The sequence below is a fragment of the Podarcis pityusensis genome (assembly GCF_964106645.2).
Source record: "Podarcis pityusensis genome assembly, chromosome: 13".
Classification (NCBI taxonomy): domain Eukaryota; kingdom Metazoa; phylum Chordata; class Lepidosauria; order Squamata; family Lacertidae; genus Podarcis; species Podarcis pityusensis.
The window spans coordinates 26185664-26201271 of NC_138038.1; the positions used below are offsets into that span (position 1 = coordinate 26185664).

The 15608-nt window shown below is 43.9% G+C and overlaps 1 protein-coding gene across 3 annotated transcripts in view; it reads left to right on the forward strand.

Annotated features, from left to right (window-relative positions):
- The window catches only part of IKZF3 (IKAROS family zinc finger 3), an 85793-nt gene that overhangs the window by 18492 nt on the left and 51693 nt on the right, over positions 1-15608 (forward strand). For 2 of the 3 annotated variants that reach the window (XM_080978320.1, XM_080978319.1), the window contains 3 exons: positions 9129-9392; positions 10102-10269; positions 12878-12994. In XM_080978320.1, the coding sequence (XP_080834446.1) occupies positions 9129-9392; positions 10102-10269; positions 12878-12994 (549 nt within the window). The remainder of the gene's footprint in view (positions 1-9128; positions 9393-10101; positions 10270-12877; positions 12995-15608) is intronic. The other variant, XM_080978321.1, reaches the window with a different exon arrangement.

Here is a 15608-nt window from a genome sequence, read left to right on the forward strand (position 1 = left end):
CAAGAGAGAGATTTGTTTAATGAATTTTGCCCAGTTTTTGTTACTTTGTGAACGCTGAAGTGTGGCCCTTAAAGAAGGCGAGACATCAGAATTTGGGAAGCTGCATTATGCTAGCCCAGCCCAGCCCATATTGTCTGTTATGATGAGCAGCAGCTTTCCAAAGTCTCATGCAGAAGTCCTTCCCAGCTCTGTTACCTGGGATTAATGTATTGTATAAAGAGAAGCTGGAGATGGAACAAGGTAGATACAGAGCTCCAGACGCTCTCCATGCACTCTTTATTAGAGTTCCCTAACCTTTCCACCTACAATAATTCCCAGGGTTCTTTGGATGGAAGTACTGGTGCTATTAATAGGCTTGTGCTGTGTTTTTCAAGCTGCATTTCCGAGAATCCTAGGGTTCCTCATAGGCTTATCAAAGAACCTCACCAACAGATCTAGTAATGGGAGACAAATTTCTATGGAAGGTAGCTTACCAGCTGCTGCTGCTGCTGCCACTACCAGCACCGTTTATATTCCAAAGTGTCTGGGGATATTCTGGAGTACGTTTGAGGTTCTCGTGCAGCAGCAATTAGTCCCAGTGGGCCTGGGATGCCTGAACCCCACCTGTGCTGAGAACGTGACCCAGAACCGTCCACAGCATTCAAGGATTCGTCAGCAGACAACTTCATCTGGAATGGATTCTCTGAAGGTGCAGAATTTGAAAACCATTGCTAGCATAGGTCGCATTTTCTGAGACAAAATCGCCTCCGGCGCCTTCAGACTAGGCTGTTCTTCTCAGTTTTTCATTTTTCAAACATTAAGCTGAGTTCTCCACGTTCCCCCATCACTTGCAAGTCAATTCTTATTTTTTAAAAAAAATATTCTCATGAAGATTCATCAGCATTTTAGTGTGGGATTCTGCTCATATGCACATTGATGTATGAAGCTTTGCCTAATACAATGCAATTTTAATGTTCTTTAAATGTTATATATGCATTCTGTGCACCCTTTAGCCAGTCTAGGCATTTCAGTACATATTCCTTGGTTGGAGAACTTCATTGCGAAATTTGTAGAAGTGCCCATTTCAAAGAATGACTTTGTTTCAGTTTGCGTAAGTGTGAATTGGGTAGATTTGCCTTTTCAGAGCGAACTGAACTTGGGTTTCTTCCCCATCCCTACTTCAGACCTCCCACCATGGAAGCATAAGTTCTTGATATTTGAATAGCTTTTCTTTACCCCTCTCCCCATCTAGTTTGCTTATTTCTTATTTTGCCCCTCCCCTGCTTTTTATTTTCTTTTACGAGAGGCCAGCTTTTTGGCAATAAGCCTTCGTGCTTGCCAAGGAATTCGGAAAGTTTGGTTGGTATTTTTAGTAAGTGAAATTTCCACCAGGTGTTCACCGTCTGGGTTCATTGAGGCATCACCCTAGAAATTAGTTATTTAAATGAAAAACAAGACAAGATCCAAAGTCATCCCCCTCTGCACCCATGTTTCAGTTTTTGTTGTTGTTAATCAATTTATCACCCACACTTCACCAGGAGGTCCAAGGGTAGGTTACAACAGTTTAAAATTCAGAATTAAAAACAGTCAAAACAAATTATATTCACAGGAATTGGGTAAGTCCTGAAAATATATATATCAGGTGTCAAAAGCCAGGGTAAAGAGGTCTGTCTTCATCATATGATGGAAACTGCATAATACAGAGGGAATTCTGCAACCTAGGACAGAGCTTTCCAAACTGTGTGTTGCAACACATTAGTGTGTCGGCTGCAGTGTTTAGGTGTGTCGTGTTCCTCCCGGGGCTGGAAATAGGTTCATTTAACCTCTGGTCTGCTAGTAAAACTGAATTACTGTGTCGTGAAATGTTGCATGTCTAAAAAGTGTGTCACCAACATGGAAAAGAGCCAGTGTGGTGTAGTGGTTAAGAGTGGTAGACTCGTAATCTGGTAAACTGGGTTCGTGTCTCCGCTCCTCCACATGCAGCTGCTGGGTGACCTTGGGCCAGTCACACTTCTCTGAAGTCCCTCAGCCCCACTCACCTCACAGAGTGTTTGTTGTGAGGGAGGAAGGGAAAGGAGAATGTTAGCTGCTTTGAGACTCCTTAGGGTAGTGATAAAGCAGGATATCAAATCCAAATCCAAAAGCAAAACTCTGACCTAGGAGCTGACATAAAGGATTCCCTCTCCCAGACTACCCTGGCTAAATTTCTGAGGGTGACAGAATGACTAATCTGCTGATCTTAACATCCAAGAAAGTCTGTAGGGAAGGAAGCGATCTTTCAGGTATTTGGATCTTATGCCATTTAGGGTTTTAAACACCTTGAATTGTGCTCGGAAATGAATTGGCAATTGCCCACTCACTGTTAGTACTACCCACTCATTGTTCTCTCTCACCGTAAGCCTCATAACTTCCCACCCTTCAACATGTGCCCCATCTTCCATCATGTCAATTTCCCCTCACGGGACGAAGAGTGGGAATTACACATCAACCACCCACACCTAGTGTGGATGTACCCTTTGCCTTGGGGAAAGCTTGAGGAGGCATGAACAAGACGGGGGCCTGAGTCACACTCTTGTCACAACAGCATAGGTAACGTTTTCCTCTGGTTTTTTTCTTCCTACACTGCTCCACCCGTAACAGTTATGTGTCAGAGCTCCATGGGTGGAAGGAATGACACGCTTTTTCAAACGCTGACATTAGCGTGGAGTGGAGTGGGAAGGGACCCCGGAGAAGCGGCTTCTGCCTTGCTCTAACAATGTATGAATCAGCCCTGAGCGTGTGGCAGTGTGTTGCCTTCCTCGTGTGAAATGCTCTGATGGTTGCGAATCCTAACTTTAAGCCTCCCCTCCACAGCCACATGTAACACAAGCAGGCAGGGACGGTTGGATGGGGTCCCAGAACCATTGGCGGCCTTCCTCCATTGTTTATCTTCCCTCTTTTTCAGTGACTGGTTTTACCCAGGAGTTGGGAGTGGGAGCATCTTGAACCATTCATGCTAAGGAGTGTTGAGTCAAACAAAGATTCTTAACCAGCTGTAGAAAGGTGGCCAGCGGTGCCACATTCCCCTCCAGTTTTTTCATCCTGTCTCCTGTGGATGGAGTGGGCTGAGGGAGGAATTCAGTTCTCTAGATTGTGGTCTCAGTGTGTAAATGCTGTGATGCCTTTGAAGCCTTCAACCAACCTTGAATCCCTAGCTGTGGCTGAATCACAGTTGCCAGCAGGGGCGAAACAAGGCTTTATTTCACCCGGGTCAAAGACCCACCCCACACATTTTTGTACACAGGCTAGGAGCCTCAAGGGCACCCCTCTGGAGGCTTCACCTGGGGCAAAAATTGGATAGCCCCCCCCAGTAGCTACGGCACTGACTCCCATCATCCCTGACCATGCTGGTTAGGAATGATGGATGTCGTTGTCCAGCTATAAACAGAATAAGACAGAACCATTGTGGTGACTTTTGTTAAAAAATGGAAGTTGGAAAGGTGAGGAGCAGATACAAGTGGCTGTTAAGAGAGATGGTGAGAGATAGAGAAAGGCAGGCAGCAGTTCCTCTGTCTTTGTCGGTGCAATTTTAAACACATCTATTTGGCAGCAAGGCTCTCTGATTCCAATAGGACTCACCACCATTTAAGTGTGCTTAGAATTGCAGCCTCACAATGCAAACTTCTGCACTGGGAAGGGCTGTAGCTCAGCAGTAGAGTATCTACTTTGCATGCAGAATATCCCAGCTTCAGTCCCCAGCATCTGCAGGTAGAGTCGGGACAATCCCTTGCCTGCTGCCAGTCAGTGTAGACTGGAGTAGCTAACATGGTGCATTCCAGATGTTGTTAGACTCCAACTTCTATCATCCCTGGCTGTGTTTGCTGAGAATGATGGGATACAGAGTCCAGTAATGCCTGGAGGGCACCGCTTTGCTACCCCTGGTTTAGGCAATACTGAGCTAGAAGGACCAGTGGTTTGACATAGAATAAAGCAGCTTCCAGTGTCCCTTTGTTTACGCAGAAGTAAATCCTCTTGAATTGTGTGACACTTCTTACCGAGTAAATTAATATATAGGTAAGGCTGTGGTTTCTGTCCCCTCCAGCTTCCTTGGCCTGTTGGGGAGGGGATATTCAGAATTCTTAATAGGCAGAGCTCTCCTGGTGAGCTTAACAGGGGTGCCCAAACTTTTTTCAAAGAGGGCCAGATTTGATGAAGTGAACATGCTTGAGGGCCGACCAAAGTTGTTGACTTTTTTTAGGGTTGATGTTGTTGAGCTTTTTTAAGGATTTTACCCTCTAGGAAATAAACTGCCACAGGGGCCAGATTAAACCGACTGGCAGGGCTTTGGACGTGCCAGCCTTAACCCATAGCCAGGCATAAGTGAAAGGCTTTCAAATCAAGTGTTGCTTTTTCAAGACAAATATAAGCCTCACTGAGCAAGGCTGGGCTATTCTCTCTTCCCTTTACCTCCTGCCAGTGAAGACAGGGTTTGTCACCGAACTGCTCTTTTCTCACAGCTTCTGCTTTCTGCCCCTCCTGCATGTTGGTCCGCATGTTTCCCGTCGTGCTTTTTTAGAAAGCACCTACATGCAAACTGAAAAATCGCTCAAGCTTTTGCTTGGGGGAACCTTCGAGCACTAGAGCATGGCGGGGGCTTCGGGCAGGAGGGCTCAGGTGCATCCTTTCAGTTCCTTATCAAAAGTGAATCAGAGGCAGAGAGATGCACTAGGCAGAGGCAGATGGCCTGAAGGAAAAGCAAAAGGCGGGTATTTTTCCTTAGGAGGAGTTTCAGTAAGAATCTTGCAAAGAGGTTCCCACAGGCAGAATCCCGAAGTAGGTGAGTTGTCTTGTTCATGTCTCCACTTCCCCAACCAGGGCCAGCCTTTCGCACAGTCAGTTTCCTTGGGAGTGGAGAGTGCTGTGGACTTGTGTAGTGTGATTTTGTAACTAGGGATGCCAGAGAATTCCGTTTGCATTTAAAGGCAAACCTACCTGCCGTATTTTTCACTCTATAAGACGCACCAGACCACAAGACGCACCTAGTTTTTGGAGGAGGAAAACAAGAAAAAAAATATTCTGAATCTCAGGAGCCAGAACAGCAAGAGGGATCGCTGCGCAGTGAAAGCAGCAATCCCTCTTGCTGTTCTGGCTTCTGGGATAGCTGCGCAGCCTGCATTCGCTCCATAAGATGCACACACATTTCCCCTTACTTTTTAGGAGGGAAAAAGTGAGTCTTATACAGCAAAAAATATGGTAATTTGCCGTTTCCAAAACAGTACAATCCAAACAGAGCCACTCTTTGAAATTTGCACTTCTCTGATGTTTTTGCATATGAAGTTCTTCAGCCAAGAAACGTGGGCAAAAATGCATATGCTGAGGATAAAGCATCATTAAAACGTATATATTAGTGAAAATAACATACAGAAATGTGTTACTTTTGGGAAAATTGCTTTGCAAAAATATGTATGCAAATGTGTGTGCACTCGGATAAATTCACAGCAAAATGCCGATGACTTTTCCTGAGGACTGATGTGGAAATGTGGAGAATGGAACTTAACATTGGAGAAACCAGAAACCAGAGAAACAGAAACTGGCAGATTTCCCCACCCTTATTTATGACATCTACTTATTTGCATTGTACAAACTGGGAGGAAGGCAAGCACCCAGGTGCCCAGTGCTGGTCTGTATGGTTTCCAAAAACCAACAGCTTAGCCCTTTTCTCCCCAAGGCTCCTTCTTATCAGCCAGCTGCAAAAACTTGTTTCTCCTTCACTGGTTACGTCCAACTGCCAAGATCCTTCTCCTTCGGCCCCACACATGCAGATGCTCCTCAAGCAAACACGTACGATTAGTAAACTCTACCCATACAAAAACCTCAAGAGGTAGTCACTGTGCATATCCAGTGAGGATGTCTGAAAGCATATTTTGCAATCAAAGCATATCTTCAGAAGTTGATACATTCACTCCCCACACTACTTTTCTCAAACCGTAGAGCTGGGGGCAGACAGAAGATAGTTTGTGATATACTGGTAGATCTCTGTGTGGTTTGCAGTACACTGGCAAAGACTTTCTGACTCAGGGGTCGGCAAAGTTTTTGTGGCTTGGGCCAGTTCACAGTCCTGCAGACTGGTGGGCTGGAGTATGCGCGTGCACACACAAACACTATTTCCGGTGCTCTTTCTGGTGTGGAGGAGGCATGCGCAGCTTCCCATTGGCTGCAGGAGCTTCCTGCAGCCAATGGGAAGCCAGCCAGCTTTGTGGAAGGCGGTCCCCGCTCTGCTCCGCGCTGGGGGTCCATGGGCCGGTTAAACGGCCTTAGGTTGCTGCCCCCTGTTCTGACTCCTAGTTGCTCAACGATAAGAAGAAGAAAACGTTTCCATCTAAACTGGGCTGCTGACATGAAGAAAGCTTGGGTGGCCAGGACTGGGCCTTTGTATTAAATGATCATTTAATGCAAAAGTCCACTCCTGGCCACCCAAGATTTCTTCAACAAGCTCAACATACCAGCTGTCCTGCATGTGCATTTATTATGGAGTCCCTCAAATTTCATTTGCTACAGAAAGGCAATGAATGGTAAACTCCACAATTGTTACTAAGACTGTCATCCTATTTCCACTTACATGGGAGTGTGCCCTATTGAATGAACACAGTGGAACTTAGCAGCAAGTAAACATGCATAGGATTTTGCATGTTTGTTTGTTTCAAGACAGTTGTGGTGATGGATGCACTGCGTCATATTCCCAGCTGCTTCCAAAGTAGTCAGTTCTCTGGTAGTGGCCATGGTCAACTCTTAAGCAGGGATTCTTTGGCCCTCCAGATGCCGCTGAACTACAATTCCCATCATCCCTGGCCATTGGTAAGCCTTGGTGGGCCTGATAGGAACTATGATTCAGCAACATCTAGAGGTCCACAGCTTCTCCATACCTGCCTTATGTGGAAATGATCCTATGAGCCAATAGATTCTATGGGCTTCTCCAGACGACATATTTATGGAGCTTTCACCGTGATTTGTGTTCTAGGCAGGGTTCTCAAAAATCCAAAGCAGTCCAATGAGGACCGAACGTGTTCAGTGGTCACAGAATGAGAGGGAGGGGAATGGAAAACTGGGAGGGAAAGAAATGCAATGATTGGGAACCTGAAGAGACAGACTTTACACTGCAGCATTTTTTATTTATTTTTATTTTTTCCAGGTTCCAGTTGCATAGACTCCCCATAGCTTTTCAAAGACTTGCATGCAATGGGAAGGGCTACGTGTAACTCTTCGCTGGGGGGGGGGGGCAAATTAAATTTCATTTCATAGAGAAGTTGAACTGTGCTCATGTATATATTATGTAAATTGAATTTGCATGACTTATTTCGTGTAATTCTGCATCGTTTACAATTTTTTGCTTAATTCATTCTGCTGGCCATAGAGCGAGAAACGGGCTTTCCTCTACCTACAGAAATATTACCTTTACAGCTACAGCATGATGCTATTTTTAAATGAAGCGTGAGGCGTTTTAGGGCAACTCATCCATTATAAACAAATGTGTTTAATGAAGTCTTGGTGTTGAGGCTTTAAAAAAAGAAAAAACGACAAGCAGCCGCAGGAGAAGGTGGGAGGGCGGGCTTTCCCTGTTGACAATTTTCTGGCTTAGATCCTGCCCACAAGTTGATTTTCCTTCTTCAGGGTTCACATGCATCAGCCCTGAGAGGGGAAGCAGGCACCTTGAGGTGATTTTGGAGCAGAACAATAGCTGGCAGAGGAAGAGTTAAGCACCATACACATACTCCCACCAACACTCCTATTGGTCTATGCCTGTCAGTGCCGGATTTATGTATAAGCTAAACAGGCTATAACTTAGGGCCCCACTCTCCCCACAAAAAATTAAAGGGAAAAAACTGGATGTACATTTCCAAAATATAAGATAAAAAACAAATCAAATAAAACCTACACCAGTGTTTTGTTTTGTGTAGGCTCCTATTAGGTCCATAAATTACCATATAGCATATATTCAACACAAAAAACAGTGGCAATTTGTTGTTGACAAAGGACAGCTGGACATATAAAGGGCCCCATTACCTTCAGTAGCATCAAACCTAAATCTGGCCCTCGTCCCTGTGATAAATAGCAAATTCCATTCCTGGTGCCTGGATCATTTTGGTTCTGGATGTCCTCTAGTTAAAACAAACAAGACTCAAATAGGCCTAATTCTGAAGTGCTCGATGGAGCCTTCCCCCAGTATTTTTAGGGCCATGTGATGAAAACCCAGCACACGGAAGTTGCCTCCATCCCTTCGACCCAGGTGGAATTGCAAGGTTGTGTACAATAGGTTGCTGCTTAAAGACTTTCAATCAGAGGTGACTCTAATGCCAAAAGCAGCTGCCTTTGGAGTTTCTAGCAGTTCATTGAGCTGAGTGTTTTCTTGCTCCTGCTGCTGCTCAGAAATCCAGAACACTTCCTGGCCTCAGGTGAGCACAGAAGTAGCTCCAGAATGACAGCTTATAAGACAGAGATATGGATTGCTCAGTGGGTGGAAGAAATATTAGAATTAAGCTTCAAGGAAACAGTGATGCTAAAAATGAAATACTCCTGACACCTCGGATCTTACCTGGGAGCCATTTCTTGAGTTGCTGGATCTTGAATGGATCCATCTTGTCTTCATGTTGTTGTTTCTTTTCTCTGCCCTCCCTTCATCTCTCTTTCTCTCCTATTTTTCCTTCTCTTTTTCTGGTTTCTCTATTTTCTTCATACTGTGAGCAGTCGTGAATGGGGTGGGCAGTGGGGAATTAAAGAGGGTGGGCATTTAAAAATGGTTTTTGCTGGCCTAAATCAGGGATGGGAAAACTGCTTTTCCAGATTATCAGACTCCAGTTCCCATCATCACAGACCATTGAATGTGCTGTCTGGGGCTGATGAGAACTGGAGACCAATAAATTTACTACCCTTGGTCTAAATGGCTTATAAGCTATAATAGTTTGAATTCAATCTGCCCCCTGCCCCCCAAAAGAAGTTTTAAGATCTGGAAAAGGCAAGCAAGAAAACTTAAGGAAAAAACCATTTTGCATTATTTTTGCTGGTAATGGGGGGGGGGGGGGAGCGTGGCTGACTTCTTTCTATGGATTCTCAATTTTTATCCATCTCCTCACATTTGGGACCTGTCTTCCATTTCCCTTCACCCACCCCTCCAGAAGATAACTTGCTTAAAGGCAAAGGTGAATACACTGTAAAAGAAGATGGCGTCTTGAATTCTGAACCAATGGAAAACCGAGGAGAGCCTGGGAGCCTTTATAACTGTCAGCAGGAGTATGGAGAGTATGAGAGCATCGAGCTAGAAAGGCATTCCGGGCCGTACGACCTCATCAGGCCATCTAGTGGAAAGCTGATTTGCCACATTTGTGGGTTGCGCTGTGTCAGCCTCAATGTCTTGATGGTTCACAAACGCAGCCACACTGGTAATTACTTTTAGTCCTTTCTAAGGCAAGGCCGATGTTAAATGCATTTGATCTGGGCCCACTAAGTTTATCACCCCTGTGTCAAGTTGAGTGGGGAGTAGAGGTGGGGGGGGGGAGAAATTTGATTCAGTTCGCATTTAAAGCCAAATTTATCACGTTGCCACTTCCTGAAAAAAACATGAGAACCAAAACACACCTATCCTTCAAAATTTGCACTTATCTGAATTTTGCAATGCGGTTTTCCAACCAAAAATAGTGATTACAAAAAAAGTGGTCCCACTGAAATGAATGCCTCTGAGTTAGTCGTCCTGTCCATCAATTTCAGTGGATCTGCTTCAAGCAAGAATTACAAATTTAAGCTGCCACAAGACTCTTGCTATTCCTGGTGAAGAATGCCACTAAGTTTAATTCAGGAAAGGAGTGTGCTGCGGCTGTCAAAAAAATTGGGTAATGCCACTCTCAGTTGGCTGTTACCTCACCACCAACACACACACACACACACACACACACACACACACACTTTAGGTCTGTGGGGTGGCCCTTGCGTTCTCTCTTTGGGCCAGTGCTGGGTGGTGTGGCATCTGAAGCCCTGTCTGGCAGCCCTCAGGCAGAATTATGTATAATTTGTGTTTTTAGTATAGAGACTATACTGCCTGCATGATAGCACTTAAGTGATACCTTTTTCTCCTCCTTCCATGGTGTTTTTAAGGTGAGCGCCCTTTCCAGTGTAACCAGTGCGGGGCCTCGTTTACTCAGAAGGGCAACCTTCTCCGCCATGTTAAACTTCACACCGGGGAAAAGCCATTCAAATGCCACCTTTGCAGCTATGCCTGTCAAAGGAGAGATGCGCTCACTGGTCACTTAAGGACACATTCTGGTAAGTGACTTCAAAAAAATACCATGCTTTTCCGTGTAGAAGACGAGAGGTTTTTAATTCTAAAATAAGATTAAAAATCGGGGGCGTCTTATACACGGATAGTGCATATGCGGGGCAGGCGATTTGTTGCAGCTGTGAGCAGGAGCTTGTCAGTGGTGATTGGGTGGGAGATTGGTTGCTGCTGCAAGGGCTGCTTAGGTGTTTGTTGGTGTGGCAATTGTGTGTGCGATTTTTGGGGCATTCCCCTCCAAAAAAGCTCAACAAATCTGGGCAATCCTTCCCAAAAATAAGTTCAACAACTTTGAGCCATCTCCCTCCATTTTCTTAATTTGGGGTCCCCAAAAGTAGGGGGCGTCTTATACACTGGGGCGTCTCATATACGGTAAAAAACGGTAGTTCTCGCCCCCTCCCCCCACCTGCCCTCATTGAACAGCTCCAGTTCCTTTTCCTCTTCACTTTCAGTCTTTCAAAATCCTTACCACCCCCTTCGCCATGAGTAATTACTTTTGCATCCAAATATTGCATGAGAGTCAACTAACCACACAAGATTGATCAAAGTCATTGATGTTGATGTGTCGCACTTATCTAGGAAACTGTGATGAAGTCACACCGTTTTTGTGTGTGTGTTGCAAGCAATCAACTTTACAAAGAGAATTGATGTCTAGTCTTTGCATCATGCATGTGGAAGCACTGAATGCTGATTGGCAGAGCTGCTGTGATGTCACAAAATGTTCATAAATCGTTTAGTGCCATCGATTAGCATTTTAGTCTTAAGAGAGAAGGTCAGTCTGGCTGGGAATAATATCTCACACAGCCTGTAGGGACAGGAGTAGCTTTCTGATGCACGTTGAAGGTGGAAAAGAGGCCCCAGAAGAAAGCAAAGGAGCAAGGGAACCCGGAATCATAGAATCAGAGAATTGTAGAGTTGAAAGGGATCCTGAGGGTCATTTAGTCTAACCCCCTGCAGGGCAGCAATCTCAATTTCCTCCAACAGTGGAAGTAGAACATACAAAGCCATCATGTCTAACAGCCATTGTTATTATCCTTTGTGAATTTGACTACTCCTCTTTTAAAGCCATACAAGCAAGATAGCTGAAGACCTGTGGAGAGCTGGCTAAAAGGAGAACGGAACTTGATGAAATTTGAGAGAGAAGATGGGAGACAAAAGGAGGCTAATGAGAGAGGGGCTCTGAGGAAATTTCAAAGTGCATAAGGACAGCAGGAGCTGTGTACATGAAGCGTGAGAAGGGCTAGGCAGAGAGGCTGAAGAAAATAGGACAGAATAGGTGCCGGAGACATGGAGTAGTCATGGAGAAAGCAGGACTGGGGTAAAATCTCCCATAGAGCCCTGGAACATTAGGAACTATGTACCGTAGGCAAGAAGAAAGTGGACAGATAAGGGAGGTTTGGGAGACTGGCGTCTAAGGGCCATACAGAGAAATCTTGTCGGTGACCATGGACCCACACTTTGCTCTTCCGCATTTTCCTTCAGCTGCAAAATGGGTACAGTTGGGATTGGAGGGAAAATATTCAACGTCACTGTCAAATATTTAAGTCCACTGGGCAATTGGGTATCTGGAATTATTCCATATATATATATATATATATATATATATATATGTATTCTCTTTTTTTAACATCTCATTTTCAACAGTAATTAAACATACTTTTACATCTTATTCAAATTTTTGACTTCCATCAATCCTGTCTGAAAATTTTCCAATCTAATCTCTCAGTATGCATTTCTTATCTTCCCTATTACATTTCAAACTCATAATCGATATCTCTATCTTTTTCTACTTTGCAACACTTTGTATATTTCTCCTTACAAAACTTCTTGTAGTCCTACTAGCGTAATTTGTTGATTACAGTTGCTCTTCAAATAACTCATATACTTCTTCCAATCTTCTGTAAATCTCTGGTCCCGCAGGTTTCGAATCCTTCCTGTCATTTTGTCCAATTCTGCATAGTCCGTTAATTTCGTCTGCCATTCTTCTTTCGTCGGAATTTCTTCTTGTTTCCATTTCTGGGCTAACAATACTCTTGCCGCAGTTGTTGCATATAAAAACAATTTAACATCTTGCCTATTAATATCCTGACCTATAATACCAAGTAAAAATGCTTCTGGTTTTTTAAAAAAATGTATATTTCAACATCTTTTTCATCTCATTATATATCATTTCCCAGAAGTTCTTTACTTTTTTACATTCCCACCACATATGCTAAATGTTCCCTCTTTTTCTTTACATTTCCAACTTTTATTATTTGTCTTATACATTTTAGCTAATTTCACTGGTGTAATATACCATCTATACATCATTTTCATCATATTCTCTTTCAAAGCATTACAGGCTGTAAATTTTATCCTTTCATTCCACAACCTTTCCCATTCTTCAAGCTGTATATTATATCCAAAGTCTTTTGCCCAAAGGTATCTGGAATTATTCCACTCCCTGATGCAATCTGATCGCTCATGCAGGAGAATTCAAGGGATGGACAAGACAATGATTTTAAACCACTGGTTTACATATTAAAATTGATATGTCAGCAACACAGTACATGAACAGAAAGATAACAGTCCTTTTGTTTGCTTGCTTATTCCTCCTAGTGGAGAAACCATTCAAGTGCGAATTCTGTGGACGGAGTTACAAACAAAGAAGCTCATTGGAAGAACACAAAGAGAGATGCCGGACTTACCTGCAGAACGCTACTCTTGGTGAAGCTGGTGAGCCCCTCAAAATCAATTAGATGCAGAGAATTCTGAATTAAGTTGGAGTATTGAGGAGGGGAAAGATCCTGGAACAGAGTTTCATAAACAATTGTTTCCCTCCCTTCGCAAGGGAAATCCATGTGGCTCTGAGGAATCAAATAATTTCAGGCATGTAGACCTTCCTCCATCATGGCGAATTTTGTGCATAGTTGCTATAAACAGATTCTATTACCAGGAATTAATTCAATCCCAAAGAACATATTCAGGCATGTTTTTATACAAAAAAAGGTCTATTTAAATGCCCCAAGGCAGTGGGAGAGGATACAGCTGCCATTCCACCAGTAGCCTCAGCCAGTTCTAATCCACTCTGCCTGTTGTACAAATCCGGCCTCTGGTTTTACCCCATAATCCCCTTGGAAGGCCAAGGGTAGTGGTGGAGGGAAGGGGTGGTAAGCAAAGCAGTTGTCTCAAGGCATTTTAAAGGGCTGACTGGGATCTTTGCGCATTCTGGTTTGTTGCTTCTGCAGCACAAGGTGGATGGGAAGTTCCTGGCAACATCCACCCCAATTTATAGGGTCACAGCCACACCATACATTTCAAAGCACATATGGATCTCACGGCTCTCCCCAAAGAATCCTGGGCATTGTAGTTCTGTGACGGGTTAAAAACAACAGTTCCCAGGATTCTTTGCTGTTAAAGTGGTATAAATTTGCTTTCAACATACGGCTTGGATGTGGCCAAGGAGCGAAGCAGAGAAGTTGCAATTGGAAATATAGTGGATTGTAGTCTGAAGATAAATGGGCATTTAGGCTCAGGGCCTTTTCTGTGGTGGCACCTTAAAGGTGGAACGCAACTCTGCTCAGAAGCGCAGCTGGAACATTCTAGATTATCTTTTCAATGCTGGTTTAAAGCTTGCTTATTTATCAAGCTTTTTAATGCGTTGAATTTTCGTAATGGAATTTCCTGCCACGCTTGTTGTTTTTAGTGTAAGATCTTATTGGTTGATTAGGTTGCGGCTTATAATAAATAACACCCTGCCCCAAATAAAGAACAACATGTTTATGAACTCACATTCAACATTTTAAATTTTACTTGAACTTTGGCGCAATTCGTAAATGTTGGGTTAATTTCAAAAACTTGCCAGCCACATGATGGTGGCATAACAGATGATTTATTGGTATGATCAACTGATGTCAGTATAGGGATATATATGTATATAGATAGATAGATAGATAGATAGATAGATAGATAGATAGATAGATATAGATATAGATATAGATATAGATATAGATATAGATATAGATATAGATATAGATATAGATATAGATAATATAGATATAGATATAGATATAGATATAGATGTGTGTGTATATATACATACACACACACACACACACACATATATGTATGTACTCCTTTTGTTACTAAAGCGTGGAAGGGAAACGATCGTGGTTGTTGCAAGCAGGGAGGATCTGTGGGCGTACCGAATCTAGCTTGAACTAGGAGGATTGAGTGTGGGGGATTTTGCTCCGTGTTTATCTTCTCTGAGGCGTCTCATCTGCCTTTCGACTGCTCCTCTGGAATTTGCCATTGATTGAAAAGGTTAGCATTTGCGACCACATGGCTGGGAAGGAAGAAAAAAAAAGTTCATACCCCAAACCCTGCATGCAGCGTTGTAATTCAAACGTGACTCCTATGCCTGATCAGAGATCCTTATCGGGCCACTAATCAGTTGTCTCGTTCCGTGCTCCATTCCCCTAATGACCACATCATTTGGTGTGACAGGAAGCAAGGCCGCTCATTCAGGTCTCATTTAGCACTTCTGAGGTTATGTTAACCAAACCCTCTCGCTGTGAGAAATGTGAAACTGTTAAGGCCTGGGCTGACAGAAGTCTCATGTTGGGAACAGCCTGAATTGCACCCTGAAAAGGCATGCCGTTGCTACGTTGCTAGAATAGAGGACCAAAGGAGAAAGAGAGACAGACAGAGAGAGGGGTTGGGGAGGGGATAAGAGCACCCAAAAAGTTGGTGCTTTCTGCTTCCTGCTTCCTCTTTATCCTCTCCTTCTCTGCTCACTTGCAGTACAGTGGTACCTCGGGTTACATACGCTTCAGGTTACATACACTTCAGGTTACACACTCCGCTAACCCAGAAATAGTGCTTCAGGTTAAGAACTTTGCTTCAGGATGAGAACAGAAATTGTGCTCTGGCGGCGCGGCAGCAGCAGGAGGCCCCATTAGCTAAAGTGGTGCTTCAGGTTAAGAACAGTTTCAGGTTAAGAACGGGCCTCCGGAACGAATTAAGTACTTAACCCAAGGTACCACTGTACAGGGATCCTTCTGTCCCTAGGCCACAGAAGAGGTCTCCTTAACAACCATCAAAACCGATCTTTCACTTCCCTCACAGTATCTGTACTAATTATTAACATTTTGTGACAGTCCCTTCCCCACTCCACATTTAGATTGTACATCCTTTGGCATCACAGCGACACTTTAGTAAATAAATGGCTGGGGAAGCTAATGTCACATGTGATAAGATCTGGGGTGGGGAGCCTTGTTCCTAGGCGCGAATGGTGCCCCTCCAGCTCTTTCTGTCTGGCCCTGGGGGCTTTCCCCAAGCCACACCCCCT